Source organism: Triturus cristatus, chromosome 7 (assembly GCF_964204655.1).
Source record: "Triturus cristatus chromosome 7, aTriCri1.1, whole genome shotgun sequence".
NCBI classification, from domain to species: domain Eukaryota; kingdom Metazoa; phylum Chordata; class Amphibia; order Caudata; family Salamandridae; genus Triturus; species Triturus cristatus.
The window spans coordinates 1543188593-1543215440 of record NC_140590.1 but is presented as its reverse complement, the minus strand read 5'-3'; the positions used below and the strand labels follow the sequence as shown (position 1 = coordinate 1543215440).

General features: G+C 39.9%; 1 protein-coding gene across 1 annotated transcript in view; it reads left to right on the top strand.

Annotated features, from left to right (window-relative positions):
- JPH2 (junctophilin 2) overlaps nucleotides 1-26848 on the top strand; it is a 372752-nt gene that overhangs the window by 147347 nt on the left and 198557 nt on the right. Inside the window, exon 2 of the mRNA XM_085619312.1 lies at nucleotides 7181-7961. Coding sequence (XP_085475438.1) covers nucleotides 7181-7961 — 781 coding nt within the window. The remainder of the gene's footprint in view (nucleotides 1-7180; nucleotides 7962-26848) is intronic.

The following is a 26848-nucleotide window of genomic DNA, read 5'->3' as shown; positions in this document are numbered from 1 at the left end:
TAGCTCTCATGAAACTTTTTATTCTTTACATTTTATTAAGATTCGCCAGTTATTCTTGTACATGAGCTCTCCCCTACCCAGGAATATTTACTGTTTGTTTCTGTTTTACCCCTAGTTCAGGTGGCTCAGGTAGATTGGGTGGTAAATAAGATACACTTTGTTTGTCATCCACTTGATCAACTAAGAGTTAATTTTGCAGTGCTGTGGCCACATAGTGCCGGTCCTTGAAGGGCCTGTGCTTCTGCTAGAGACAACTTTGCATTCTGTTAAGTCACAGTGTCCTTTGTACCACCATTTGACATGTACATCCATTGGTGAAAGTCCGGCACTTAATCTGGTTGTGGTTTGGCAGTAATGTGTGGGAAAGGAGGTCACCAAATTTAATAGGCTGGACCATTCCCTCTGGCTGACTTCAGATCTAAAGACCCTTATGCACTGCTTGGTCTGCTTACTGTATCAGCCACTATTGAAGCTCCATATTCATGATCTGCAGGATCAGACTTTAATCCGCTACTACTGAGGTCTCCTTGAATTATAGACACTATAAAGAAAGCTAACAAGAGTCTGTTTGGTGCATATGTTTAAGGTACCCTCTTCTGGTTATGTGAAGACTACTTAATTTTTTATTAGGCTATGTAGTTAAGTTTGTACATGTCTTGCTGATTCTGTTACCTTATGTAGCAAGTTGAATTTTCTGCCTATCAACTCACCCATTCTTTGAGAAGGAGATGAGGAGTGATATCCAGGAGCAGACTGACCTGGCCAATCTTGCATTTTTCCCAGTGGGAAGTAGGGCAGGAGGCTGCTCTGGATTGCAGTGACTCAACTATGAAAGTACCAAAATCCATTCTCATTGTGGACTATGCCTGAGTCATGTCTGCATATCATTGCTGCTGCTGGACACCTTGACAGGCAAATGGGTTGTTTATGTTTTTTGTTTTCAACTTCTCCAACATGAAATATGGTGGCCATCTTGGAATTTCACCTGCATAGCTTACCACGGCAGCATGGCTCGCGAAGTAGACTGTTGCTGAAGTTTAATCAGAATGTGATTGGTTGTTAAATTTCAGTAATCAGTCCACTATTTAAGTGGCTGTCCTTGGGTTCGAATCTTAGACTCTCTTGCAATCATAGCTCTGTCATCCTAGAGAAATCACTTTCCTCTCACTCTTTTAGGAGGGTATTTAGCATCTTTATTAATATATAAGTAAATGTATATTAAATAGTTGTGTTACAAGTACATGTCAGTCTAGTTACCCATAATTCGGGGCTCTTGTGTCCTTCTAGAACAAGAGAAATACTTTGAGCAGAAGCTGTATCTTCAAGCATGTCCAAGTTCATTAAAGAAGTTATAAGCAATGCAATAGAAGTGAAGGGATTGTATTAATTTCTCGATGACCACAGAAGGCAAAATTGGTAAATTTGGCTATTGCCCCTTGCTCAACCATTGGCATGGAACTGTATATGCGTAGTAGTATCATGCATATAGCAAAGTAACACAAGAAGGGAGTGAAGAGGTAATGCTCAAAAGAGCAGAAGAGTTGGATACGTCCTCCACAAGTTATATTGTCAAAAACAAAGGGATCCACCCTTATGGGAAAGTATAGAAGTGTTCCTCCAGACTACTTGTGTCTCCTACAATGGTGGAAAGCACATAGCTTTGTTTAAATACCCCTCATCCAACAAAAGGACCCTTGGCGGCATGCTTTATCATCGGGGTCTTCCCGCCCCGCTACAGGACAGGCGTGCTGTAACCTACGACTACGTGGGAGCACTGGTTATGAAAAACAATACTATGTGTGGTTTAGGAGTGTGAGTGGAAGGGTTAGAAGTGAGTGAATGGTGACTGGTGAAAAATTAAAAAATACCTGGCTCAGTGGAAAAAATACATTTTAATGTTCCTTTGAGCTGGTATCATTAAAAGTGGGGAATGTGATGGAGATACTATGCTTTGATGAGCAGTGTCTCCAGTGTCGACATGTTTCAAAGCCCTCCCCTGGCTTCTCATCAGGACCTAGAAGCGATCCCTTCTACACTCAAATCAAAACAACTGTGTATTTACATATAATCCTAACTAAGTGGTGCACATAAATTCTACATGCACAGTATACTATACCCCAGTAGATATATATTGCTGAATGGGTTCTGGAAGAATAAAAACAGAGTTAAAATAAAATAACACATCCAAACTGCACCATATGTGGTGTTGACCTGTAAAGAAAAGTGATATATTTCTCTGATATATTTTTCTTATCTTTATCTGTTATAATTGGTAATCAGTGCTGTGTTATGCCGCGAGATGGGACAATACAAAAACATATACACACAAAACATAAAACACACACTCTATATCTACGGACCGCGTGGTGTGCGTATCCATATGATAAGTATAACTGAGAGTATCTGTTAAATATATCTCTCCTTCAAAAAACAGTTTAGTGACAGATAAAGAAGCCTCCAAAGTTTAGGAAGTTCACGAACTCTTGTATCCCCCAGATAATGCCCCATGAGCCTTAAAAACGGGAGGGAAGGGGTCCTATAGTCACATACTTTTAAAAGAAATTGAAAAAGAAAAAGAAAAACTGTTGGTTTTGAGATCCTTCTTAATTGAGCAGCGTTTCACTGTTGCAAATCGGCTGTGCGGTACTTACAATATCAAGGTTACCTCCCCACCAGGACACTGCCTCGCCGTGGCTCTGTGGAACATTGAGCCAGTGTGGGCAGTGTCTTTAAATACAGAGCATAATTGATAGGTTTGTCGCCAAAAGAACTGCACTAATTGGTACAAACACTGGTCTGTCAGAATAACCAAGATGGTGACCTAAAATGACACCTCCAGCTGAATGTGTTTGTTCTTCACTTCCTGTTGCTCAAGGGTGCTTGTTCCTCACTTCCTGTTGCTCAAGGGTGCCTGTTGTATAGCCCTAAGAGCGAAAAAGACTAGTGCGCTAACTAAAAGGACACTACCTCTTCCTAACTCTTTAAAAAATGTGGACCAGCCGGATAGCGTATACAGAGCGTAATAGACTGGAGCTCTCACTAAAAAAGCTTCCTGTTGTACGAGCGTATAATGAAAAAAATAATAATAATATTTCAAATAAAGTAAACCAGGTCTGGGCAAGTATTTACTAATGGTACATGTAATCGCGTTTATGGTAGACATTGTACCAAGGGATTGTGCAGCCAGACATGCGAGTTACTCCGAATTGTTTTTTATCATGTTTAATAATATGCACTACAAAATGGGGGTATTGGCACCTCAGAGTAGAGGGGTGAACTCATGACGGCATAAACAAATAAATACAAGAGTGGCAAGTCTTGTGGCAAGACAATGATTTTCCATGTTTCTATTCGGCCCCTCATGGCGACATTGTTGAGGTTTTTATGTCGACCCCTAGTGTTTCTTAAAAAACGGTGTGTTAACAAAACTGGGTTTTTGCCCAGTTGCTTTAAAAGATGTTTATGTAGAGGACATATAGTGGTAATGATACCTCTCTACAGAAGGGTGAGCTCAAGATGGCATAAGTGAATAAGAGTGAAAAAACGTGTGGCAGGACATTCAATTCCACAGGGTAATGTACAGGCCACATTATTTCAGGGGTGTTTTCCAGCTGGCCCCAAGTATTTAATAGAAGGTTTGCAAACATAAGGGTTCTGCCCAGTCGTTTCAAGAGTTTCTATGCAGTGTATTTGCAATAGTTTTCTCTTCCCAGAGATAGTGACAAAAGCCACGGGGAGATACAAATCAGCTAAATTGACCCTAGGAGATGTCGTCGTTCGGGCCTGTAATGTGTGTCCCCATTCAGAACACCCACCGCTGTTCCTTCTCGAGAAGGCCATGTTCACTGTTCAGTTCGATAATGGTCCGCTGTAGGTCTTCCATTGTGTGTTGGGTTGTCAAGTAGTGGGTAGCCATTTTCGTAGTGCTTGTTTTGCAAAGTACGTTGCTCCTGTGCTCTCCTATGCGTGTCTTGACAGGTCTAGTTGTCATTCCAACATTTACATTCCGCATGGGCAAGTGATGATATAAACCACATTCTTGCTGTTGCAGTTCGTACATCTCCTCTGTTCCCATTCCCTACCATTCCTGAATTTTATACTTTTGCTTTTCTTCATCAGGTGGCAAGTGCTGCAATTACCACAAGGATAATGGCCCTTCACTGGGGGTAGGAGGGTATTTTCTGCCTCATTTGCTAAGGTGTGTTGTGGTATTGTGTGGACCAGCATGTACTTCAGGCTCCTTCCCCTTTTGTGTGCAAACATCGGTTTGGGAAGGTTGAGGATTCCGCATGCCGGGGGTCCCCAATGTTTGTTTACAATTTTTGTCTCTTGATTGGAGTTGGTATTGTAAGTATTGACACATATTGGCCTCTATTCTGGGTCCTTAGGTACTCTCCGTTCCAGCAGTGCTTCCCTATTGTTGTTACGTGCCCTCTTCATGGCTCTGTCAATGATTCGTGTAGGGTAGTTGCGTTTTTTTAATTTCTCTTGTAGATCAGTAGCCTGCCTCTTGAAGTCTTTAATCTCTGTACAGCTCTTCTGCATGCGGAGGAACTGTCCGTATGAGAGATTGTCACGAAGGTGGCGGGGATGGAAGCTGTTATATAACAGCAGACAGTTCTTTGCTGTAACTTTAAAGTGAGTGGTAGTCTTTAAAGTGCCCTCATCTGGGTAGATTTTCAAATCCAGGAAGACCAAGTTGGTCCGTGAGGTTGTGCTGGTGAATTTCCGATAGATGTTTTGTTGGTTCAGCCAGGTCATAAAGTTTTCTTTTGATGTAATGTCTCCTTCCCATATAACCAACACATTGTCTATGTAATGTTTCCATGTTTTTATGTTGTTGATAAACGGGTTACTGGGTTGTAGGATCTTCTTTACTTCTAGGTGGTAGATATACAGGTCAGCTATACTAGGAGCAAATGTGCTCCCCATGCTGGCCCCGTGCTTCTGTAGGTAGATGGTATCCTCGTAAGCAAAGACGTTTTTTGTAAGTGCCAGGAACACACATTCCACAACCACGTTACGTGGTGTGTGGTATCCCCAATTGGTGGTGAAAAGTACCTCCTCAATGATAGTTAGTGTCTCATCATGTGGGAGACTGGTATACAGACTCTCCACGTCCAGTCCCATCAGGAGGTGTCTGCTGGGTTCAAAGTCAATTCATTGGAGTAGCTGTAGAACTTCCTTTGTATCCTTCAGGTATGTATCAGTTTTTTGGACCAGTGGGCGAAGGAAAGCGTCCACAAACTTTGATAGTGGTTCTAGTATGGAATCAATGCCCGATACTATGGGGCGGCCTGGAGGTTGCACAAGGTCCTTGTGGATCTTAGGAATGATGGAGACGTAAGGGGTCCTTGGTGATTTTTTGATGAGGAAACCAGCTTAGTTTTTGAAGATCCAGTTGTGTGCTGTCGCTTCTTCCACCATGGAGGCTATCCGAATCCTGATGGATTCTGTGGGGTCTTCTCGTAGCACTTCACACACCTTAACAATTGAGGCAAAAAATACCCTCCTACCCCCAGTGAAGGGTCATTATCCTTGTGGTAATTGCAGCACTTGTCACCTGACGAAGAAAAGCAAAAGTATAAAATTTAGAAATGGCACGGAATGGGAGCAGAGGAGATTTATGAACTGCAACAGCAAGAATGTGGTTTATATCATCACTTGCCCATGCGGAATGGAATATGTCGGAATGACAACAAGACCTGTCAATACACGCATAGGAGAGCACAGGAGCAACGTATGTTGCAAAAGAAGCACTACGAAAATGGCTACCCATTACTTGACAACCCAACACACAATGGAAGACCTACAGTGGACCATTCTCGAACAACTGAACAGTGAACCTGGCCTTCTCGAGAAGACACAGTGGTGGGTGTTAGGATATTTTAACTCTATTTTTATTCTTCCAGAACCCATTCAGCAATATACCTACTGGGGTATAGTATACTGTGCATGTAGAATTTATGTGCACCACTTAGGATTATATGTAAATACACAGTTGTTTTGATTTGAGTGTAGAAGGGGTCTCTTCTAGGTCCTGATGAGAAGCCAGGGGAGGGCTTTGAAACATGTTGACACAGGAGACACTGCTCATTAAAGCATACTATCTCAATCACATTCCCCATTTTTAATGATACCAGCTCAAAGGAACTTTAAAATGTATTTTTTCCACTGAGCCAGGTATTTTTTTAATTTTTCACCATTCACCATTCACTCACTTCTGACCCTTCCACTCACACTCCTACACCACACATAGTATTGTTTTTCATAACCAGTGCTCCCATGTAGTCGTAGGTCGCAGCACGGCCCGTACGGCAGCAGGGCGGGAAGACCCCGATGATGATGCATACAACCAAGGATCCTTTGGTGGGTGAAGGGTATTTAAGCAAAGCTGTGTGCTGTCCACCATTGTAGGAGACACACGTAGTCTGGAGGAACACTCTATACTTTCCCATAAGGGTGGATCCCTTTGTTTTTTGACAATAATGCATATAGCGTCTGTCATCTAATCAGAAGGTTAAAAACTTCCAACTGCTCATCTTTCATAATATATGTCACTAACCTAATTCTACCTTTAGTTGTATTTGCAGGGTATTAGTTTATAAAGTTCAACAATTACACATTGGGTATCCAGGCCCTGAGTCAAAAATCGACATAATTAAGAGAATGAAATTATATAATGTATAAAGGAGGTGTGTTTTTAAAAGTCTTTGAAAGCAAAATAAGTTAGCAGTAAGTACATATTAGATGCTTACTGTTAAATGCATTATCCCCCCAAAAAAGGGGTATTGGTGAAGTTTTGATATTCCATGTACCAATTATGGAACTACACCGTAGAGCTGTGATGAACTTTCTTCAGGTAATATTTTCAGAAAAAAGAAGTGGTTAAGTTTATTGACCCAGTTGAGCAATGTTATAGCTTCGGATGGTGTATCGAAAATAGATAATAAGAAAACAAGGTCACAGGAAAGTAAAGATCACTTTTTTCATGAGTCAGAAAAAGTAGATGAAATTTCTATGTATTTATTCCATAATTGTATAAATATTGTATAACTATCAGCCATATTGTTCAAATATGAAACATATTGTCCACCTCTAAAAGACATTTGCTTGAAGTAAACAATGTTGTCTTATAGAAAAGGTCTGTGTATAATTCGATTTCCATTTTTGATTTTAGGAACGTACCAAGGACAGTTTACCAACGGGATGCGTCATGGATATGGCGTTCGTCAAAGTGTGCCCTATGGCATGGCAGCTGTGGTACGTTCTCCTTTACGTACCTCCCTTACATCTCTACGAAGTGAACACAGCAATGGCAACTTGGTCCAGCAGGACACTCTCCTTTCGTCTCAAGAGAACATTATCTCTCCTACCATTTGCCGTGGGGGATTTGCACTCTCACTCTACTCTGATCCCGAGACCATCAAGCTGGAAAAAGGGGGTCTCTTCAGAAGAGGATCATTCTTAGGCAAACTTACAAAGTCAGAATCAAGGTCTTCCCTGACCAGTCAGAGAAGCAAGCTCAGCTTCATTAAGAGTGTTAGCGGTTACAGCTCCGCAGCCAGTGATGCTACATCCACTGTGAGCTACGGAGATGGAGCTGAGGGGGAAGATTTCCTGCCTGTTGAGTCCGATATTGATGCTACCACCACTGAAGTCTACATGGGTGAATGGAAAAATGATAAGCGATCTGGCTTTGGTGTTAGCGAAAGAACAAGTGGCCTCAAGTATGAAGGGGAGTGGCAGGACAACATCCGGCATGGATACGGCTGTACCACCTTACCAGATGGTAGGAAGGAAGAAGGCAAGTACAGGAACAATGTGTTCGTCAAAGGAATGAAAAAGCGAGTGATACCTCTGAAGAGTGCAAAGGTTAGGCAGAAGGTCGATAGAAGTGTGGAAGGAGCACAGAGAGCAGCTGCCATTGCAAGGCAAAAGTCAGAGATTGCTGCCTCCCGGTGAGTGCTGTTCAAATGTTCACATCAGGTTAAGAATATTTTGGTAATGTAAAAACATACAGTAACACACCTATCAATTTAGTAGCATCCGAAGAGTCTTAAATATTCCATTCTTTACAGCAAGTATATGTACGATTTTAATGTTACATTGTGGCCTAATGCTATGGGCTAAAAAAATTGTTAAAGGTTTTCTCCCTACAAGGGAAGGGACTTTACTGATTGAAATAGCCCTCTGCAGGAGGCTATATTATTTCAAGAACATTCCACACCACAGAGAGTGGAAAATGCTAACCAAAAAGAAATAGAAAAACAAACATTGGAATGTTGGAGCAGAAGGTCTATAGCAGCCCTTATTGCTCCACACCACTCTACTGTCTTCAGTGGAACACCCAACATTCCAGATCATTATTGCCCACCACTTTAACAGCCATTATTGCCTTGCTGGTAATGGCAATAAGGCTACTAGCTTTGCCATTATTTGGCTTAGCTCCCAAGCCGTAAATTCAGTTCATCATTGGACAAGCGGCTCCTCTCAACCCCACAGCAGCACCTCTTTCTCCATAAGCTGCAATTGATTTTGTTTTGTGCCAATCCACCACCTTTGTTCTCAAAGTGGAAATGTTAGCCCTAATGCTACATAAGAAAATTAACATATCAGGTCAGGTTGTGTTTTCTACTTTACTGAGTCTGTTAGGAGCTATATTTCCGATATGACATTGACGGGGAGGGACCAGCACAGAGTGAAAGTGAGATCAGCTTCTGATGAGAGAGCTGCTGCTTCAGCCTTAAGGGGAGCGTTGGCACCTAGAACTGGGGGTCAGTTGTGGTGGTGTGACTCAATTTCGGGGTGCCTGTGTTCTGATTAAGAGAGAACCTAGCCTTGCAGTTCAGGCTGGACTGTTCCTATTGGAGCACGGCCAAAACTGTTTCCTATATGTCTGGGTCTAATCTAAGGTAGAATAGTGGGGAAAAATGAGTCCCCTGCTTACTGTGCCACTGGAACCAAGTTACACCTGACTTAAGAGCCTCATCTAGAGTTAAAACAGTCTTCGGTTTGTGGTGTTTTGGTTCAGAGAGGTCTTAGCTTGGAAGATCAGGCTTGACTCTTCCTATTGAAGCAGGTCCAAGACCGATTTGCAAATGGCTAAGTCTATTCTGAGGTGACATGGTGGGCAGAACAATGATGGACTGGGATGCGGTCCCCAAGTTAAAATTACCAGTGGCTGTGATTAATTCAAGCATTTCACTTTTTTGTTCACTTTAGTGCGACTCGCCACAGTGCGATGGGTAGGCCCAGATCTAAGCCCTGTGCTCACTGTGCTACTGGATCCAAGCTGGACCCAACTGAAGAGCCCGAAAGAGGGCAGAAACGGTCTTGGGTTGTTTGTGTGGCAGTTCAGAGAGGACGTCACTTGACAATTTGGTCTGGAATGTTCCTGTTGGAGCAGGACCAAGACTGATTTGCATATGGTTGGGTCTAATCTGAGGTGGCATGGTCAGCACAAAAAACAATTAACTGAGACCAGTGGCTGAGATTTTTTCAAGCATTCCACCCATTCCTTTTTTGTTTACTTCAGGAACAACACCTGAAAGTTGCAAAAAACTAGGAACACTGGAACAAGGCATGCTGGAGGCAGGGGCAGCTCCTCTGTTTGAGAGGAGGAGCGTCACCCCACTTAAATTACCCACAAAGATGGAAATAAAATTGTAATTCGTTACTGTTTTATTCTTCATCCTCCAGTCCTGAACCGAGTGTCAGGACGGGGGTAGGGCTGCTGCTGAATAACAGCAGTAGGGAGGAGGGTGCGCTGTTTTTGCACTTTTCAAAGTGCGCATGTCCCTTTGACTGACCTTCATGCGACGTCCAGCCAGACATGCGCAATTTGTAACTTGTAACCCAGCTGTCTTAAATACAGCTGGGTTAGAGTAAGTGCAGGCCTCCAGGAACCTCGGAAGCACAGAGTGAGGTCACTCCCTCCAATCAGGACGCTGCTCTCAGAACATGAGAGCAGCGGCAGGATTGGTGTCTGCACTGCAGCATCCAGTTCCTTTGATAAGGTCCTGAGTAGAGGACATTGACGTGGGTTCAGGTAAGTTTTGTTTTTATTAATATTTGCGCAAGCCTTGCCCCCCTCCCCCATAGATGCCAGCCGCCACTGTCTGGAGGAGAATGGAGCTGGCAGCCAGAGAAGGCTCAGTTCTAGGCCTGTGACAATAATTATAGCTCTAATGGGCAGTATTCTTGGTTGGCTAGCTCCGAACGTTCTAATCTGGGTGCTAGTACATTAATAGAGCTCTATACTTGAGCTCAAGATCCTCAAGAAGAACAATGATGTGATGAATGCATGACCTGTAGAGTTCTTCTCGAGTGTTCATGAAATAAAGATTTAAACGCAACCCTCGAAATTTTCAACAATTTTTTTGAATAAATGTCCATGTCCTTGGGTGGAATGACTATGATGATTTATTCTGTTAAATTTGGGGAGAACATTGTGTATCTTGTATTTGCAGTTGCAATAGTTTTTGTAAACTCTGGTATTGTTTATACGTAAAAGTAAGATATACCAACCTTGCTCTTTTCTATTTCTACTTGTCCATTCAGTAAGTTGTGAACTTCTAAAACAAATCTAATATATTCTGCTGCATATCTTCTGTTTGTTGCTTTCTACAAAATTATTTTGAACAAGAAAACCTTGCAACAAAGTTGGTACCCATTTCTAGAGTTATGTCTTGTATATGTCAGCTTGAAGCAAAGATAGCATTAATGTTTACTAATTTATATTAAGATGTTAAATGCCCTAAAAGACACTGTGGAGTAGAGTGATGTTTAAGTAAACAATCAATTTATCATTCAACATTTTCAATGACATGTTCGAGAGAATGGCCTACATTTTCATTACAAAGCCAATTAATGCATTGTTAAATTTACATCAAGCTTTAGTGCTCCTTTTGGTTTGAAGATATGGTAGGCCATCATAAGACATATATATGTATAATAAATAGGCCTATGGAAAACCTATCTTCTCCTTGGAAGGAAACATCCTGTTGTCCCAAATATGTAGAACACTGAAACATCCCCGATGCTGACACCCCCCCACCTTTATACTAACTTGCATTACCGTTTAATGGAAATAACAGAATTCCATGACAGTTGAGTACATTAAAAGTTTATACGTTTTAAGAGGAAAAGCCACAACAGCCTGGAAATATTCTGGACTCCCTTAAAAAAACCAACTGTGTCGGATTCTGAAGACACGCATATTACATTTCCATTTTTAGCCAAAATCTGTTCTTTTGTGCAGTTGCTGTTTTCTGTTGTGCTGTTTTGTACCCTTTTTCCACAGTGCATGAAAACTTTTTGAAATTAAGTGTATGTTTGGTGATCATTCAGTTGCTGCAAGTTTAGCCAGAGGGGAAGGAACTGAGACATGCCTGGGAAAGAGGCCAATTTGCATAACGCAGTGAACACTCACACACTCACAGATTTGTGACTTTCCACAAACAATTTTCAGCACGTTTTCCACCATATAAAATGATTCCCTTCAAAGTCAGAAGTGATTTTCCAGAGTGCAACAAGAAATGAAATACCTCTATAAAAACACTATAGGGGAACTAAGTTCACTCTAGGGAAAATATTTGTATGTGAAACAAATGCAATAAAAGTTAAATATTCAAATGCACAATAATATAATTCACTTCGGCGAATGTTCAAATTAGTGGAAAATTTAAATGAATGCATTTTGGGAAGTTTTGCGGAAATTTACAACTATTGAAGATTCTCTGGACTACTCTTTTATTCTTTATACACACATAGCGTGAAACATACTCGAATCACAGGCACAAACCCTGAAAACCACATTTGATTTTTTTTCAAACTTTCCCTTATGCATTATAGCAGAAATGTTCAAATTAGGTACATTTCCAAACAGTATACTATCTAGACCCTTAAGCATGATATATATCTACATACAGGGGCAGCTCCTCTGCTATGGTCGAGGAGCGTCGCCCCACTGCTTTTAAGCAGTGGGAAGCAGGAACCTAAAATGATAATAACTTTGCGTTATGATCATTTTAGGCTGCTTCCTGCTGCTTTGCGGGCGGGTGAGTGGGCAGGGCTGCTCTTCTCTTGGAGCAGGGCAAAGGAGGAGTGGTTTGCCCACTACTAAGGTCGCAATGACTGTTTGGTTGGCCCTCTCGGGCCGCCCAACTAGTCATGCGCACTTTCCCCGTTCTCCTTGCAGGCTGCATTACAGTCTGCTTGGAGAAGAAACCTGGGCCTCCATTCCCTGGTTGAGCGTCAAACCAGGATGCTCAAAACCAATCAAAACGCTGATTGGTTAGTGGGGCCTGCTTCCTGTTCCTCAATGTGCCTGAGGAGAGCAGGAGCAGAGACGCGGAACCCAGCCAGCAGCAATATAAGTTACTTGTACATTTTGTTTTTATAATTTATCCATACGCGATGCAACACAATCTCGACTTGCCACATCCACTGGCAAGGCAACAACAGGTATGGACCACCAGAAGTAGTTTTTACTAATGCAGTGCCTTATTTCATAGTTCAAATTCATAGCAACCAGTCAGTACATGGGCAGTGCCCAGCATGACGCGTTTCGACTGTTACCTCACGGTCTTGATCACATGACCCGCTGTTAAGTTGAATACGTTTAACTAGTGACCATCTACCACACCCATAAATAATTAAGCAACACCTCTAGCAATGAACTTAGGCAACAGACTACTATGTGAATACATAGACCCATTGAATACAATAAATGTATAAATTCATATAAAACCAACAATGGTAAAATAGAGGTTTAAAACATCTAGATCATAATACAAGGATACCTGCAGCAATTAATACCTAATAGAATAAAATCATACCATAGTGATTCATAATACGCATGGTCCTAGATGTAGATAACATATTTTTTTGTAATAAAAAATAGATATAAAAAACCTCACAGTACATAGGATTAAAGTGCTGATGCTAAAATGTTACACGCTATCAAAAGTGCTGTTGCTAAAGTGCTATTGATAAAGTGCTAGTGCAAAATTGTGCAAGTGAAAAAAATCCCTAACCGAACCAAATATAAAAATCGCAAAGCCACAGGAGCGCTTGCAAGATGTTAATGTGCAAGTGCACTGTGAACACAGTATGATATTGAAAACATTAAGTAATATGGTCTGCAAAGTGTAAATGGGATCTAAAACTGATCTTCCAGAGATTTCATGATCCTTTTTGGTCTGGAGTGTGAGCAAACATTTTGTACAGGTGGGCCTCTCTACATGGACTGAGCTGTCTAATGGTTTCTGAGTGCCCCTCTTAATGTTCTTAGCATATATCGTAAATGCCCATCTATTTCAATGATACTGTTTCACTTTCAGGGTGCAATAAGTTATGAAATTCATATGTCCATCTACAAAATGGGCTTTCTTTCTCAGCTTATACCACCGGATAATTTATATCATAAATACTCTGACCTGGTAAACAAAGCATTCTTGCAAGAGCACAAAATTGCATAAATGTTTCTCGTGAACATTTTGTAAAATTCCATTACAATTTATTGAAAGTGCAATTTTGTATCAAAATGTGTTTTTGCCTGTAACCCACATTACTTTTTTTTTTTTACACAAATGAGCATGTTGAATTAAAACAATTTGCCAGATACCGGTACCAGACTGCTTTGACTAGAAAATGTGTCTTGGTGAGACATTTTCTACTGCTAGCTTGTGAGACATTTCAATGTGAGAAACATGCTCCAAAATTTTGGAAAAATTGAGCAATGATAAATTTCACAAATTAAGGTTGCGTAAATAACATTTCTCCAAAGCCTACCATTATTCCTTTAAATTCATGAGTAAATCATGCCAACATCAGGAATAATAAGACACACCTACATACAAAATCTGTGGCACTTCAGATTGAAAAACAAATGAATTTGTTGCTATGTAACTCCTTTCAGTTACTTCCGATCACAAAATGAAATACAGAAAGAAGGATTTAGATTCTAATTGGTAAAGTAATGGTCTCAGTACAATCATCTTCATTCAATTACCAGTTGGGAACAGGTGACAACTAAATAGAATTGCAGATTCACCTGAAAGCTATAACACATCTCAAACATGCCCAAATGTTCACAAACATCACATTATAAAGTGTTTTATTTCATTCTCATAAATTTCATTGTCATGTCATTGTCAGATTTTGAAAAGGCGCCAGTTTGAAGCATGATCTCATTCATTCGCTTAATAACATTCCTGAACTGCATACTACCCTGTCCACAATTAGTCTCTTCCGCATACATACTCACACACACTCTATCTCTCTCTCCCTCTCTCTCACTTAACTTAATCTACTCTTAAAGTTTGCTACGCAACCTAAACACAGCTATCAATAAAAAAGTAAGATCACCCAAAGCAAGATTTTTATAGTCTGAGTAGAAAACAGGTAGCTTACATTCTTTTTTCTTCAAAGACTTAAAACCTTTAATCAAATGTGGAGCAAGTGAATTGATCACTTAATTCAAGCTCCAAACAAGAGTTAAACAAAGAATAGAATTCAGAATTTCAGTTGTGAAAATTGACCATAACTTTATTGCAACCCCATCACAATTTGCGCTAACAGACCTTTTCAATTTTCGCTATTCTCTATCAACTCTTTATAATGTGTTTCTAATTCTCAATCCCCAAAGTGAGTGTGTCTGATCCTTCATAAAATACACACCACAAACTTAAATTGTCTCTATTGACTCTTCTACACGACACTATGTTAGTAATTGGATACCGTTCTATAAGAAACCTCTTACTAAACATTTAACTGTTTGTTCACTCTTGCTTAAATGTCTTTTAAGGGCTGAGTGATATATTTAACCACCTAGGCAATATCCTGTTGCAGAGAGGAATAAGTCTACGAAATTCTTTTCTCCCAGGGTAGAATGTGAAAAAGCTCCTGTGAACCATTCAGAACTGTGATACATGAGTTGTCATCACTAAGCCTTGCTTTTTGCGGTAAATGTATGTTCTGTGGTACCTACTCCACACCCCAGCATCACTGCTAGATTTAAGACTAGCCTAGTTTTGTTTTGAATCTGGCAGTGCCTGCCCTGTCTACAGCAGCTTTCTTATCCAGAAGTTGATTATGACAGATTGGCTGGCTTTGAGCCATGATTTTCTTATGTATTGTATTGGAAGTGGAACAATACCAACTGGGGCTCCTTGCTCACATATGGCCCTCCAGTAAAGAGCAGGGGGTGCTGCATGTGGTAGCAGAACATGGCCACAAATGGCACTTCACCATATTTTAAATATTGGACTACTGTGGCACGTGCCAACATAGATTGTTATGGGCTATGGAAATGATCCAGTTCATTTGTACAGCACATCTAATGTGTCATAAATGTATGTTCTAGTTATTAAAAACAAGATCTCCAAAAATAATGTCAGTGGGCAGAGGTGACTCTGGGTGCATACCCACCTTGGTTATTAATGTCCTTTAGGCAGTACCCAAATGTTCACTTTTGAGATGATAATGACCACTTCATGACTTCATCAGTTATGTTTAACATGAGGTAATCTGCTTAAACAGCTGTGAAAATCTTCTGTTCTCCCAATTTGGTACCCTGAAAATGATCAAATAAATTCTCTGGGTCTGATTAACAAAAATATTTTACCTTGGTGTGCCTTAATCGTAGAATAATGACAGGGCAGCCATCCCGCTCCTACACTGCCAAAGCCGTGTGAGCACAGCCCGCCAGATTATGAATTTTCTTGGGCCTGGCGGTTATTTCTTTGGCAGTCCCAAAGCACTGCCTCTGAAGATGGGCACCACTATGGAAGTGCCAAATGCAGTTCAAGCACGGCATGGACTTTGCACTCCATGCCGTGCAGGAGCTGTGGTGCATACTCATGCACCCCATGGTCCTGAGGCAACAGCGGGCCCGGTAGGTTCCCCTTTGTTTCCTCTCCGCCACAGTTTTCATGGCCGGCTCACCACCATGAAAACCGTGGCAGGGAGGAAACTCATACTATGTGGCACGCCAAGCATATTGCGGCCCCAAGACCACTGCAACACCATGTCACTGCAGCCCATGGCGGTCCAATCACCCAACTTGTAATAGGGCGGTCGGATCGCCGGTGCATCGGTGCCTGCACCGCCACTGTGGCTACAGCGGTCCATCGTACCGCCGTAGTCATAATTATCCCCTTAGACCCTCATTACAAAGTCTGCATTAACACTAAGGGTAACATAGCTTTCCTGTTTGGAATGTCACACCTTTATGTGTTTTCACCCTCAAAATGTGGATTAACTTTGACAATCAGTTTTTCTTCACTTGTAGCAAATTTCCTCAGATATATTTTGCCTGTTTTCACAGAATAAATGTCACTGGGGAATTATCATAAGGTGCAGTTGTTACTGCAGCTACAATAATCACAAGTCTAGCATTTTTTTCCCAAATAATGGATTTTTGGAAACCAATAATAAGGGCCACAATATGTAACCAACATATGTTCCTTTTACTATCACTAGGCTTTCCAAAGATTATTGTGCACAAAAATCACATTCCTGGGCCCTGCTTTACTCTTTATTGTGCTTTAAATTATATTGCTCTTTAAGGAATCCATGCTTCTTATAACTTTGATTTTGTAATGTAATGTAAGGTGGATTTGTAGAGCACTGCTTGTCACCCGTGAGGGTATCCAGATGCTGAGTAGGTGAGAGTAAGTATATGGTGAGGCTGGGCCTGAGTACAGGCTGTCTCAATGGTCCCGCAAGAAGACTAATTGAAAAACTGGGTCTTCAGTTTCTTGCGGAGTACAAGAAGTGAAAAGTAGGCCCTGATGTTTTGGGGAAGGATGTTCCCGGATTTAGCGGCTTGGCAGGAGTATGAGCAACTTCCCATTCTTCTTCTGTGGATGCGTGGTATGTGTGCAAGTGATGCTAAGCAAAGCTGTCTGGTGGATTAGTGGAAGTGGAGCCGGTGATTGAGGTATGCGGGTCCTGTGTTGTGGTGTGATGTGAATGCATGTGTGAGAAGTTTGACCTGACAGCGCTTCTGGATGGGGAGCCAGTGGAGCTCTATGACGAGCGATGTGGTCTGGGCTCAGCGTGGGATGTTGAGGAAGGGTCTGGCAGCAGCGTTTTGGATGGTTTGCAGTCTGTGAAGAGGATGGGGTGGGATGCCAGCATAGAGTGCTTTGCCGAAGTCCAATCTGCTTGTGATTAGGCCTGCGTGATGGTACATCTGGTGTCCAGTGGGAGCCACTTGACGATTTTATGTGACATGCAGAGGATGTGGAAGCATGAGTAGGTGATGGCATTGACCTTGGACTTCATGGTAAGGTTGGTACCCAGGATGAGGCCTAGGGTCCTATTGTGGTCAGATGTATGGAGAAATTTCTACTTCCACTATTGCAAACACAGCTTTAGCACCATTATCTTGACCCCTTGTTTCCAGTTAGTCCAAAAGAATAATTTTTTCGAATTGGAATATCACGAAGATAAAATGTTCTCTGTCAATAAGTAAGAAAGTCCAACAGCAATATACACAAAAATGCAAATGTTACAAGGCACATTTATGGCACATTTTGCCAACTCTTTCAAAGGGAACAATTTGTTGTGTAAAATAAATAAATGACAAATATTTTTACCCATCAGGCCTCCTATACTGCATTTCTTCATATGTTGTTACATAAAATAAAGAAATATGGCTCGTAATTTATGCTCTATATTAAAAAGTAACGAGAAGTCAAAATTTCTAGTATATAGCTTTGCAATTTTTCTTGCGCTACATATCTTAACCCCACAAAAAGTAAAAAAAAAAAAAAAGGCTTTTGCTTTATTAATATAATGGAGGCACATTTTCTGGTTTCTCATAGTGTTTTCAATCATAGGTGTTGTTATTTATTACCCAGCTTCCGGCTTCTACTTCGTGAAAGTGTTCTTAGGCATTTGGAAGACCTTACAGAGTTCCATAGGACTAGTGTATTTTGAGCGCGTTACTAATCGACACCATTGTTTTTACAAAAAATAACACACAGACGGGTTATTCTGACGGTGCGAATTAGTAGCAACCACTTTCATACAACAACCTTAATAAATAAGCCATAGTGTCTTTTTCCAATGCAGTACTCTAACCATCTTTAATTCAGCCTCCAAATATGCAAGAATCTGGTTATATATGAGCTCGCTTTCATGAGGTGTGCACGTGACCCTGTTGCTTGGCAACATTCACAAGCACACTTTAGCTGCCAACCCAAATCCAAGGTAAACACATACTTGCTAATTTCTCCAAGTTGCCAGGGGCTCTGTTTGGAATATGCCATTTTAATTCCAATAAATCGTTGCCCTGTTTTGGAAATGGCAGATCATAGCTGTCTGGAGTTTATTGATGACGTCACCATATAAGCCACAAACTACGCTCTCCCATGAAACTTAAAATGTTGTTATCCTAAATAGCAGAGCCGTTTAATTTGTATAAACCTCAGTCTTCAATAAGCTTTGCCTTTCTTTGGGAATTTAAATGGAGCCTGCATACACTTGAATTTAGCCTCTATTTACACTTCAGACAGAAGAAGAGATCTGTGTTCTATCATCGTCTGAAATCCGTCACATTCTTAAACCTCAAAAAAGACTGTAGGCTTTGTTAGTAGAACTTTAAAACTATCTGCTACTAAGGAAACTTTTGTGAGACAGAAAACATGGATAGCTAATACTGTGAACGTCTCACATGAGTCATGTAATATTTATACGTCCATAGGTTTATATGATTTCCACTTAGGGAGTGAGTAATTCTTTTATTCTGGAAGTCAATGTGAATATCCCTATGCACATTTTTGTGAAAATTAGGCAACACTGAGAAGTTTGTAAGTTTTTCTCTTTATCATACATTTCCATTTACTATGGTAAAAGGTTAAAAACATGAGCAAAAATCGAAATTAATGACAAAAACACAGTTTGTGATGGTAGGGCATATGTCTGGGACAGTGTACCCGATGTGTAGTTTGGCACCAGAAGCATTCACCTATCCCTGTGTGGAGAAAAATGACATCATGTGTTTCGTTACTTTGATGACTATGGAACATGATAAAACGCAATGTGTCTTTGTGAGCGAGAGACATTTGTGGATTTAGTTTCATGAGGAATTAGTTGATATGTTTGCATACATTACTTCTCTTTATTAGATGGGTTTCTATTTTAGAGCATGTCGATGCTATACGGTTTGTGATCACTTCTTCATATTTATTACTTCATATGAACTTGTTTCATTCTTCTTATTTTCATACTTCTTCATATACATGTGTAGTTACATTCTACCCATGTTCCAATGCATTTCAGGTAGTAAACCCTTCGTCAGGGACCAATACGCTGTAAAATGAAAACTGAGTATCACTACATGAGGGGACATTGCTGTTTGCTGTTACTTCACTTAAATCTCGATATCCTAATAAACTATGATGGTGAATTCTATGTGGTATGGGAGTGATGGTCAAATTAATAGTACTATGACATTCGGAGTATACGTAATTGTTAGGCTTATAATACCCTTGTGGTTACTGGTGTACTACTTCTACATGCCTTGATCTCATGCTGTCTGTTAGAGTGGAAGACCACTGCTTGAATATAGTGATTTGCGTATACTTTACGCCGAACGTTGTATGCAGTTCACTCCATTACACTGATAAGTTGTAATGCCTGGCAATAGTGCTGTGCTTTAAAATGGTGATTAACTCACACTTGTCGAATTGCCATACATTGGCAGAGGTGCAAATGTTAAATGTGTATAAAAAAGAAGTATTCCGGTAACGGTTTCCTAGCGGACGTGAACGCGGTTTCAGCGTGCTCTGTGACATTAGTCTCTCGCTGTCTGTTAGGGTCTAATGGAGTGTTAGTTGAGTGCCATGCAGTGGCCCATAACCAAATATTAAAATATTAAGCTTGCATTACAGAAAATCCCACGGTAACGGTTTACTTATGGAAGTGAACGCGGTTTCAGCATGCAGCCGTGAAATTGGTCTTTTGCAGTCTGTTAGAGTCTAATAGGGTCTTACTAAAGTGTTCTTCAAAACGTAATCAACAGTGATGACAGACTGGGTAAAAGGCTAACCATCCGCCATATTGGTGAGGGATGTAAGTCGAATTAGTCCGTGTTTAAAATGCAAGTATCTGTTAGAGTAAGAATTATGTGCACATAAACATAAACTTTGTGTGAAATAGCACAATATAATACTCATCGTCGGAATGTCACACCTGTCACAAAGCGTTATAATCATTACACAGTCTGCCTTATAACTGCAAATTGAAAAAAAAAATTGTCCTCTACTTCCCTATCTCACATTATACTTGCGGGATGCACTAACCTGTAATACAACCTGGAAATTGAAAACAAAATGATAGACACATTTACGTAAACACATTAAATAAAACAACTAGATGAATGTATTCATTATATTGGTCTTTCTGTTAACCACATCCTCCCCTACTCTACAATGAGTCCAAATGCGTAGATCTCCCATAGACAGTTCTCTGCAGGAATCTCTGATCTAAACTTTATAGATAACACGAGTACTCGATCCTGTCGTTCATCCCATGTGGTTTCATAGTTTCTAGGCGCTTTATCCAATAATTTTTCCATTGTAACAGGAATTTGTTGTTATCTCTTCCTTCTTCTTTTTTGACTTCTTCCAAAATAAGAAATTTCAATTGACTAATGTTGTGCTTCATTTCGCTAAAATGATGTGCTATTGTTGATTTTAAGTTCTTGTTCCGTATATTAGATTTGTGTTCGTTCAGTCTTGTTTTAATTTTTCGCTCCGTCTTACCAACGTATCCTTGGCCGCAAGGGCATTTTAATAGGTAAACCACATTTGTGGTATTGCAAGTCGCAGTTACTCTAAGTTTGATGGTGGTGCCTTTACGTGGGTGAGTTATGGTGTGTCCTTTTATAACGTTATTGCAGTTATTGCAGTTGTAGCATGGTACTGTTCCTTTATATGTAATTTTTTCATCATTGTGGGGATGTTTCAATATTTCTCTAATATTTTTGCTCCTTTGATATGCAAAGATAGGTAATTTGTTGAATATGTTGTTGAAATTGTGTTCTTGTACTAGGATGGGCCAATGTTGTCTGCTTATTCGTCGGTATGTTTTACTCATGGTTAAATATTTAGAGACTATTACAGTTTGAATATTTAGAGACTATTACAGTTTCAATTTGCAGCTATAAGGCAGACTGTGTAATGATTATAACGCTTTGTGACAGGTATGACATTCCGACAATGAGTATTATATTGCGCTATTTCACACAAAGTTTATGTTTATGTGCCCATATTTCTAACTCTAACAGATATTTGCAGTTTAAACACGGACTAATTCGACTTACATCCCTCACCAATATGGCGGACGGTCAGCCCTTTACCCAGTCTGTCGTCACTGTTGATTACTTTTTGACGAACACTTTATTAACACCCTATTAGACTCTAACAGACAGTGAAAGACCAATTTCACGGATGCATGCTGAAACCGCGTTCACTTCCGTAAGTAAACCGTTACCATGGGATTTTCTGTAATGCACGCATAATATTTTAATATTTGGTTATGGGCCCCTGCACGGCACTCAACTAACACTCCATTAGACCCTAACAGACAACGAGAGACTAATGTCACCGAGCACGCTGAAACCGCGTTCACGTCCACTAGGAAACCATTACCGGAATACTTCTTTTTTATACACGTTTAACATTTGCACATCGGCCAATGTATGGCAATTCGACGAGTGAGTTAATCACCGTTTTAAAGCACAGCACTATTGACAGGCGTTACGACCTATCGGTGTAACGGAGTGAACTGCATACAACGTTCGGCGTAAAGTATACGCAAATCACTATATTCAAGCAGTGGTCTTCCACTCTAACAGACAGCATGAGAGCAAGGCACCCGGTTAACATGGAGAAGTAGTACACCAGTAACCACATGGGTATTATGAGCCTAACAACTAAGTATACTCCGAATGTCATAGTACTATTAATTTGCCCATCACTCCCATACCACATAGAATTCACCATCATAGTTTATTAGGATATCGAGATTTAAGTGAAGTAACAGCAAACAGCAATGTTCCCTCATGTAGTGATACTCAGTTTTCATTTTACAGCGTATTGTTCCCTGACAAAGGGTTTACTACCCGAAATGCATTGGAACATGGGGAGAATGTAACCACATATGTATATGAAGAGGTATGAAAATAAGAAGAATGAAACAAGTTCATATGAAGTAATGAATATGAAGAAGTGATCACAAACCGTATAGATTCGACATGTTTTGAAGATGAAGAACTTTTTATCCCTTATGGGACCAGGTAGTGCCTGAGGGGTTGTCCCCGATCGCCGGGTACGCAGTTAACGTATCATAGGTGTGTACTGGACCGGAGTACACACCCACAGTGCACACTAACCGCCCAAACCCATTGTGAAAGTGAAGGCAGTGCGCGAACAACAACATTTTTGATTTTCTATTTTAGAGAACATAAATTGTTTTGTAGGTGTATGAGGCCAATAGGTTGAGAGTGCTAGAGAGATTCAATAGTACGAGTACCCTGGGCTGGAAATAAATAAGAAGCAGAATGAAGTATGAGGTTCAAGTTGTTGAAAACAAAGATCCGGGCATTGTGAGAGCTGAGGGTGACTCCTTCCTTTAGGTGAGAATAAGATCTTCAAGCAGCGCTGAAGAGCTCAAGAATTTCATAAGGTGTATGACTTAGTCACCAGACATGGGGCACAACTATGAGTCTGTCGGTGTGGCGCCGGGTCCACCCCACCGCTGCACCACCCAACCTGTGGTGAGACTGTTGGTTTGATTAGGAGTTTCCTCCTTTCTGGTGTTTTTTTTTTCAGGTGTTCCCACGGCAGTGCCTCTAAAAAGGGACACCACAATGGGAATGCCAAAAACAGTTCCTGCATGCATGGACTGAAAAGTCCATGCCATGCAGAAACTGGTGCACATGCACATAGGGGGGCACATGTTGTGCTCCCCTGTATGTATCCACAGGGCGCATAGCCACCAGGGGCACCCTGTAGGGCCCCTTTGTTTCCTTTCTGTTAGGGTTTTCATGGAGGAGGAACCACCATGGAAACCCTGGAGGCGATGAAACTGCTAATATGCTTGGCGGGACAGCGGCGATCCCGCTAAGCATATGGATGCCTCTACACCACTGCAACACCACCAGGGAACGGCAGTTAGCTGGCGGCTGCAGCAGAGCTGTGGCAGTCCGACTGCCAATCTCGTAATAGGGCATTGGGGAGACAGACACGGCGCGCCCCCATGAGTCTGGCGATCCATGGATCGCCAGACTCGTAATCAGATCTTGGTGGTTGTACATCACTTGGTCTGCCTACCAGATATTGAAGGGTAAGAAAGGTGTAACATCCAGAAGCAGTACAGTATGTGAGCAACACAGACAAGGCTTCACAACTTCTATTGGAAGTGTGAGAGATATGTACTAGCATCATGTCCTTGTGCATTAAACGTCTTCCTGGTTCAACCCTGGTGGAAGCTTTAAAGAGATGAGACACTATGAGGGTTAGAAGGAGAAGATAGCAGCCCTCAGTCTGGGAAAGCTAGTACACTCTAATCACTGATTGGACTGTTGGAGGTAGTCAGCCTATCTTCAGATTGGTAGAGTTGGGGAAGCAAAGGCAACCTGTTGGGTAGAGCTATTAACCACAAGAGTTATAAAGGTTAAAGAGGTATGTTATAATTAAAGCCCAGGCACTAAAGCCTGTTTTCCTCTGATGAAAGTGTTAGAAAGATGCAGGTAGTATTAGATTTAGATGCATGGGGAGTATTCCCATTAAGTTAGCAGACGCTTAAGGTGCAAGCAGCCCGTTGGCATGGGCTGGTAGCCATCAGAGTTAAGGGTTAAAGAAGTGCATCTGATTTAAAGCCCGGGTACAGGAATCTATTTGCCTCTGGTGAAATAGGTAGAAATATGCAGCTATCGTGAGATATAGAGACAGAAGCTATCTTCCACTGGACTTGGGCAGGGGCTTGGATGGAGAGGGAGCTGGCAGCCTGTTGGCAAAGGGTGTCAGCCACCAGAGCAAGAAGGGTTGAAGGAGTATGTCTGATTTAAAGCCTAGGAGCAGGTGCCTACTTGCCTCTGGTGAAAGGTTTATAAAGATTAAATTAGTTTGAGGTCAACATGCAAGAGCTTTTCCCTTAGGTGTGGATCTTTAATATCGATGTCAGAATATTGATGGTTCTTAATATCAAAATTACAATATATTGTGGATATAATAATATTGCAGTTGTGCATTATCAATGATAAGTATAACATTTCTCTTTTTTAACAATAATATAGAAGTATTAACAATGTGTAATTTATTGTATATTTTTTGTAATTCTTAAATATTAATTTTGTGTTGAAAACTGTTTTAGTATAATATATATATTTATTAATTACATTTGCAATTGAATTGATTTTTAGGTTCTTGAGTTTGGGTAGTGTTTTAAATTGATGACTTAGATTTATTGTTAATTAATTAAAATATTTGTAATATTTGTTATATTTCAATGTCATGTCTGTTTTGGGATGTTGGGTTTTATAGCTGCTTTGGGTGCTGAGTATAATAAAATAATGTTTTTTATATTTTTGAAGGTAATTCAATTTTTGAATATTATCTTTTTCTTAAGTATTTACTTTTTGGGTGTATGTTTCAGGTTGCTGGGTTTCATAGGGTTCTTGGTGGATAGTATTTTAAAACATTATGTTTTAATGATTTAGGTCATTTTTTAATTTATTTTTTTTACTCTTTATGCTTTTTTATGACCAAGAATGATTAGTTTTGTTTACGAAATGTGTTTCTGACTTTTACATATTATTTTTTTGTAATTATTTAAATTTAAATTCACATTTTGGGAATCCGGTTATTGTGTCAGTCTGAATGTATATGTCAAATATAACATAAATTAAATTATTTATATCACTTTCATCATTTTAAAAAAATCTATATTATTTAGGTAATATTTGACTTTAATAGTCAATGATAGTAGATACATTTCTGATATTTTTATTGTATTTTATTTTATATTGATTTATGTATTTAGTTATGTACATTATTTCTATTTTGTTGATTTGTTTGGGATGGGAAAAGTATACCCGAAGAGTCCCTCAAGTTCCTCAATGTGTTTTATTTTACAAGTGGGAAAAATAAATAGGACATCTCTCCACCAGAGTCCAATGCTTATCCCTAATGTTGTTTAGTTTGGAGTGGGATTATAATCTCACCCCTGCAGACTCCAATGTTTTTTCCAATTTTGATTTGTTTTGAGTGGTAATAGTAAATCAAACCCCAAAGCACCAATGCTTTCCCCAAAGTTGCTTGTTTTGAGTGGTAATTGGACCTATGGTCACCCACCCAAAGTCCAATTCTTTCCCTAACATTGCTTAGTGTAGAGTGGGACCAGTAAATCTGAGAATTACCCCAGTTCAATACTTTCCCCAATGATAGTTTGGAGTGGGAATAGCAAATGTGCCTTTCCTCCCTCCCCCACCACCCACACAGAGGCCAACTCTTTCCCCAATGTTGCTTAGTTTGGAGCGGGTTTTTAAGTTTGACCGCTCTAGAGTCTAACACTTTCCCAGTATTGCTGAAAGTGTAGGAGGAATAATACAACTGATCCCTCTGCAGAGTGCAATGCTTCCCCTAGTGTTTGTTAGTTTGGAGTGAGAATAGTAAATATACCACCACCTCTCCTCATAGTCCAACGCTGTACCAAATTTTGCATACTTTGGAGTGGAAATAGTACATTTTGGCTCTCACCCCAAATATATGCTAATTTATTAAACATTTAAATGTATTAGAAAATTGTATTATAGTTTGGGAAATTTATGTGAAATTATCTTATTTTAAATATTAAAAATAAATTTATTGTGAAGATTTTTAAATTATTTCCCCAAAAATGTGTTTATAAAAATTATTTCAGTGTTTTAAATTGATCTATATTTTGTAAAGTATACACTATAATGTAGAAAAGTTGTCATCTTTTTTATTAATAGAAATATAAAACATGTATTTGTAAAACATAATTACTTTCCTTTTAGTTCAATAAAATATAACTTTAAAATGTATTGCAAGTTTTTTAAATGTAAAATTAATTTTAATTAAAAGAATGTAATATTTTAAAATTATATTTTCGATGTTTTTCTACTACATTGTGTTTTTTAGATATTTTTGATCAATTTTAATGTTAGTTTTTAAACTCATTATTATTATAATCTATACTTTTTTAACTTTATGTATTTTGTAGGATTATATTTTTGAATCAATATTTTAGATATTTTAATTATAAGTATAGGATTGACAATATTATTATGGCCCATAATTTGCCTTTGACGTTAACGTAGGTCAATATTTTTGTAGTCAATATTCAGGACTACAACCTTTGCTTAGAATTAGAAGGAGGACACAGGCAGTCTGATCCCTAAGAACCATCTATGCCCTCAAGTACAAGGGTTAAGGAGGTGAATGTAGTATTCTGTAATGAATGAACTGGCTGTGGGTCTGCAGCCCACTGTTAACAGCGACAACAGATGTTCTTGGTCTAACTGGCACTCATTCTGTTCTCAATGGAAAGATAATCCCTTCTGATTTTACAACTTGTTTTGTCTGCAGAGCCTTTAGTCTTCAATGGACAGATGCTTAGAAGTGAAGAGACAGGATCTTTGTCTGGTTAATTTCTATGTGTGTTTCACGTTTCAGTGTCAATTTCAATGTTATAATCTGATTTATTTGTGTTTAGTATAACAATAGTTGATGTGCATCTCATTAAAGTTAAATTGTAAAGACAATCCCAGGGCCCCTGGAATAATGCGGCAATACAAAACCAAATA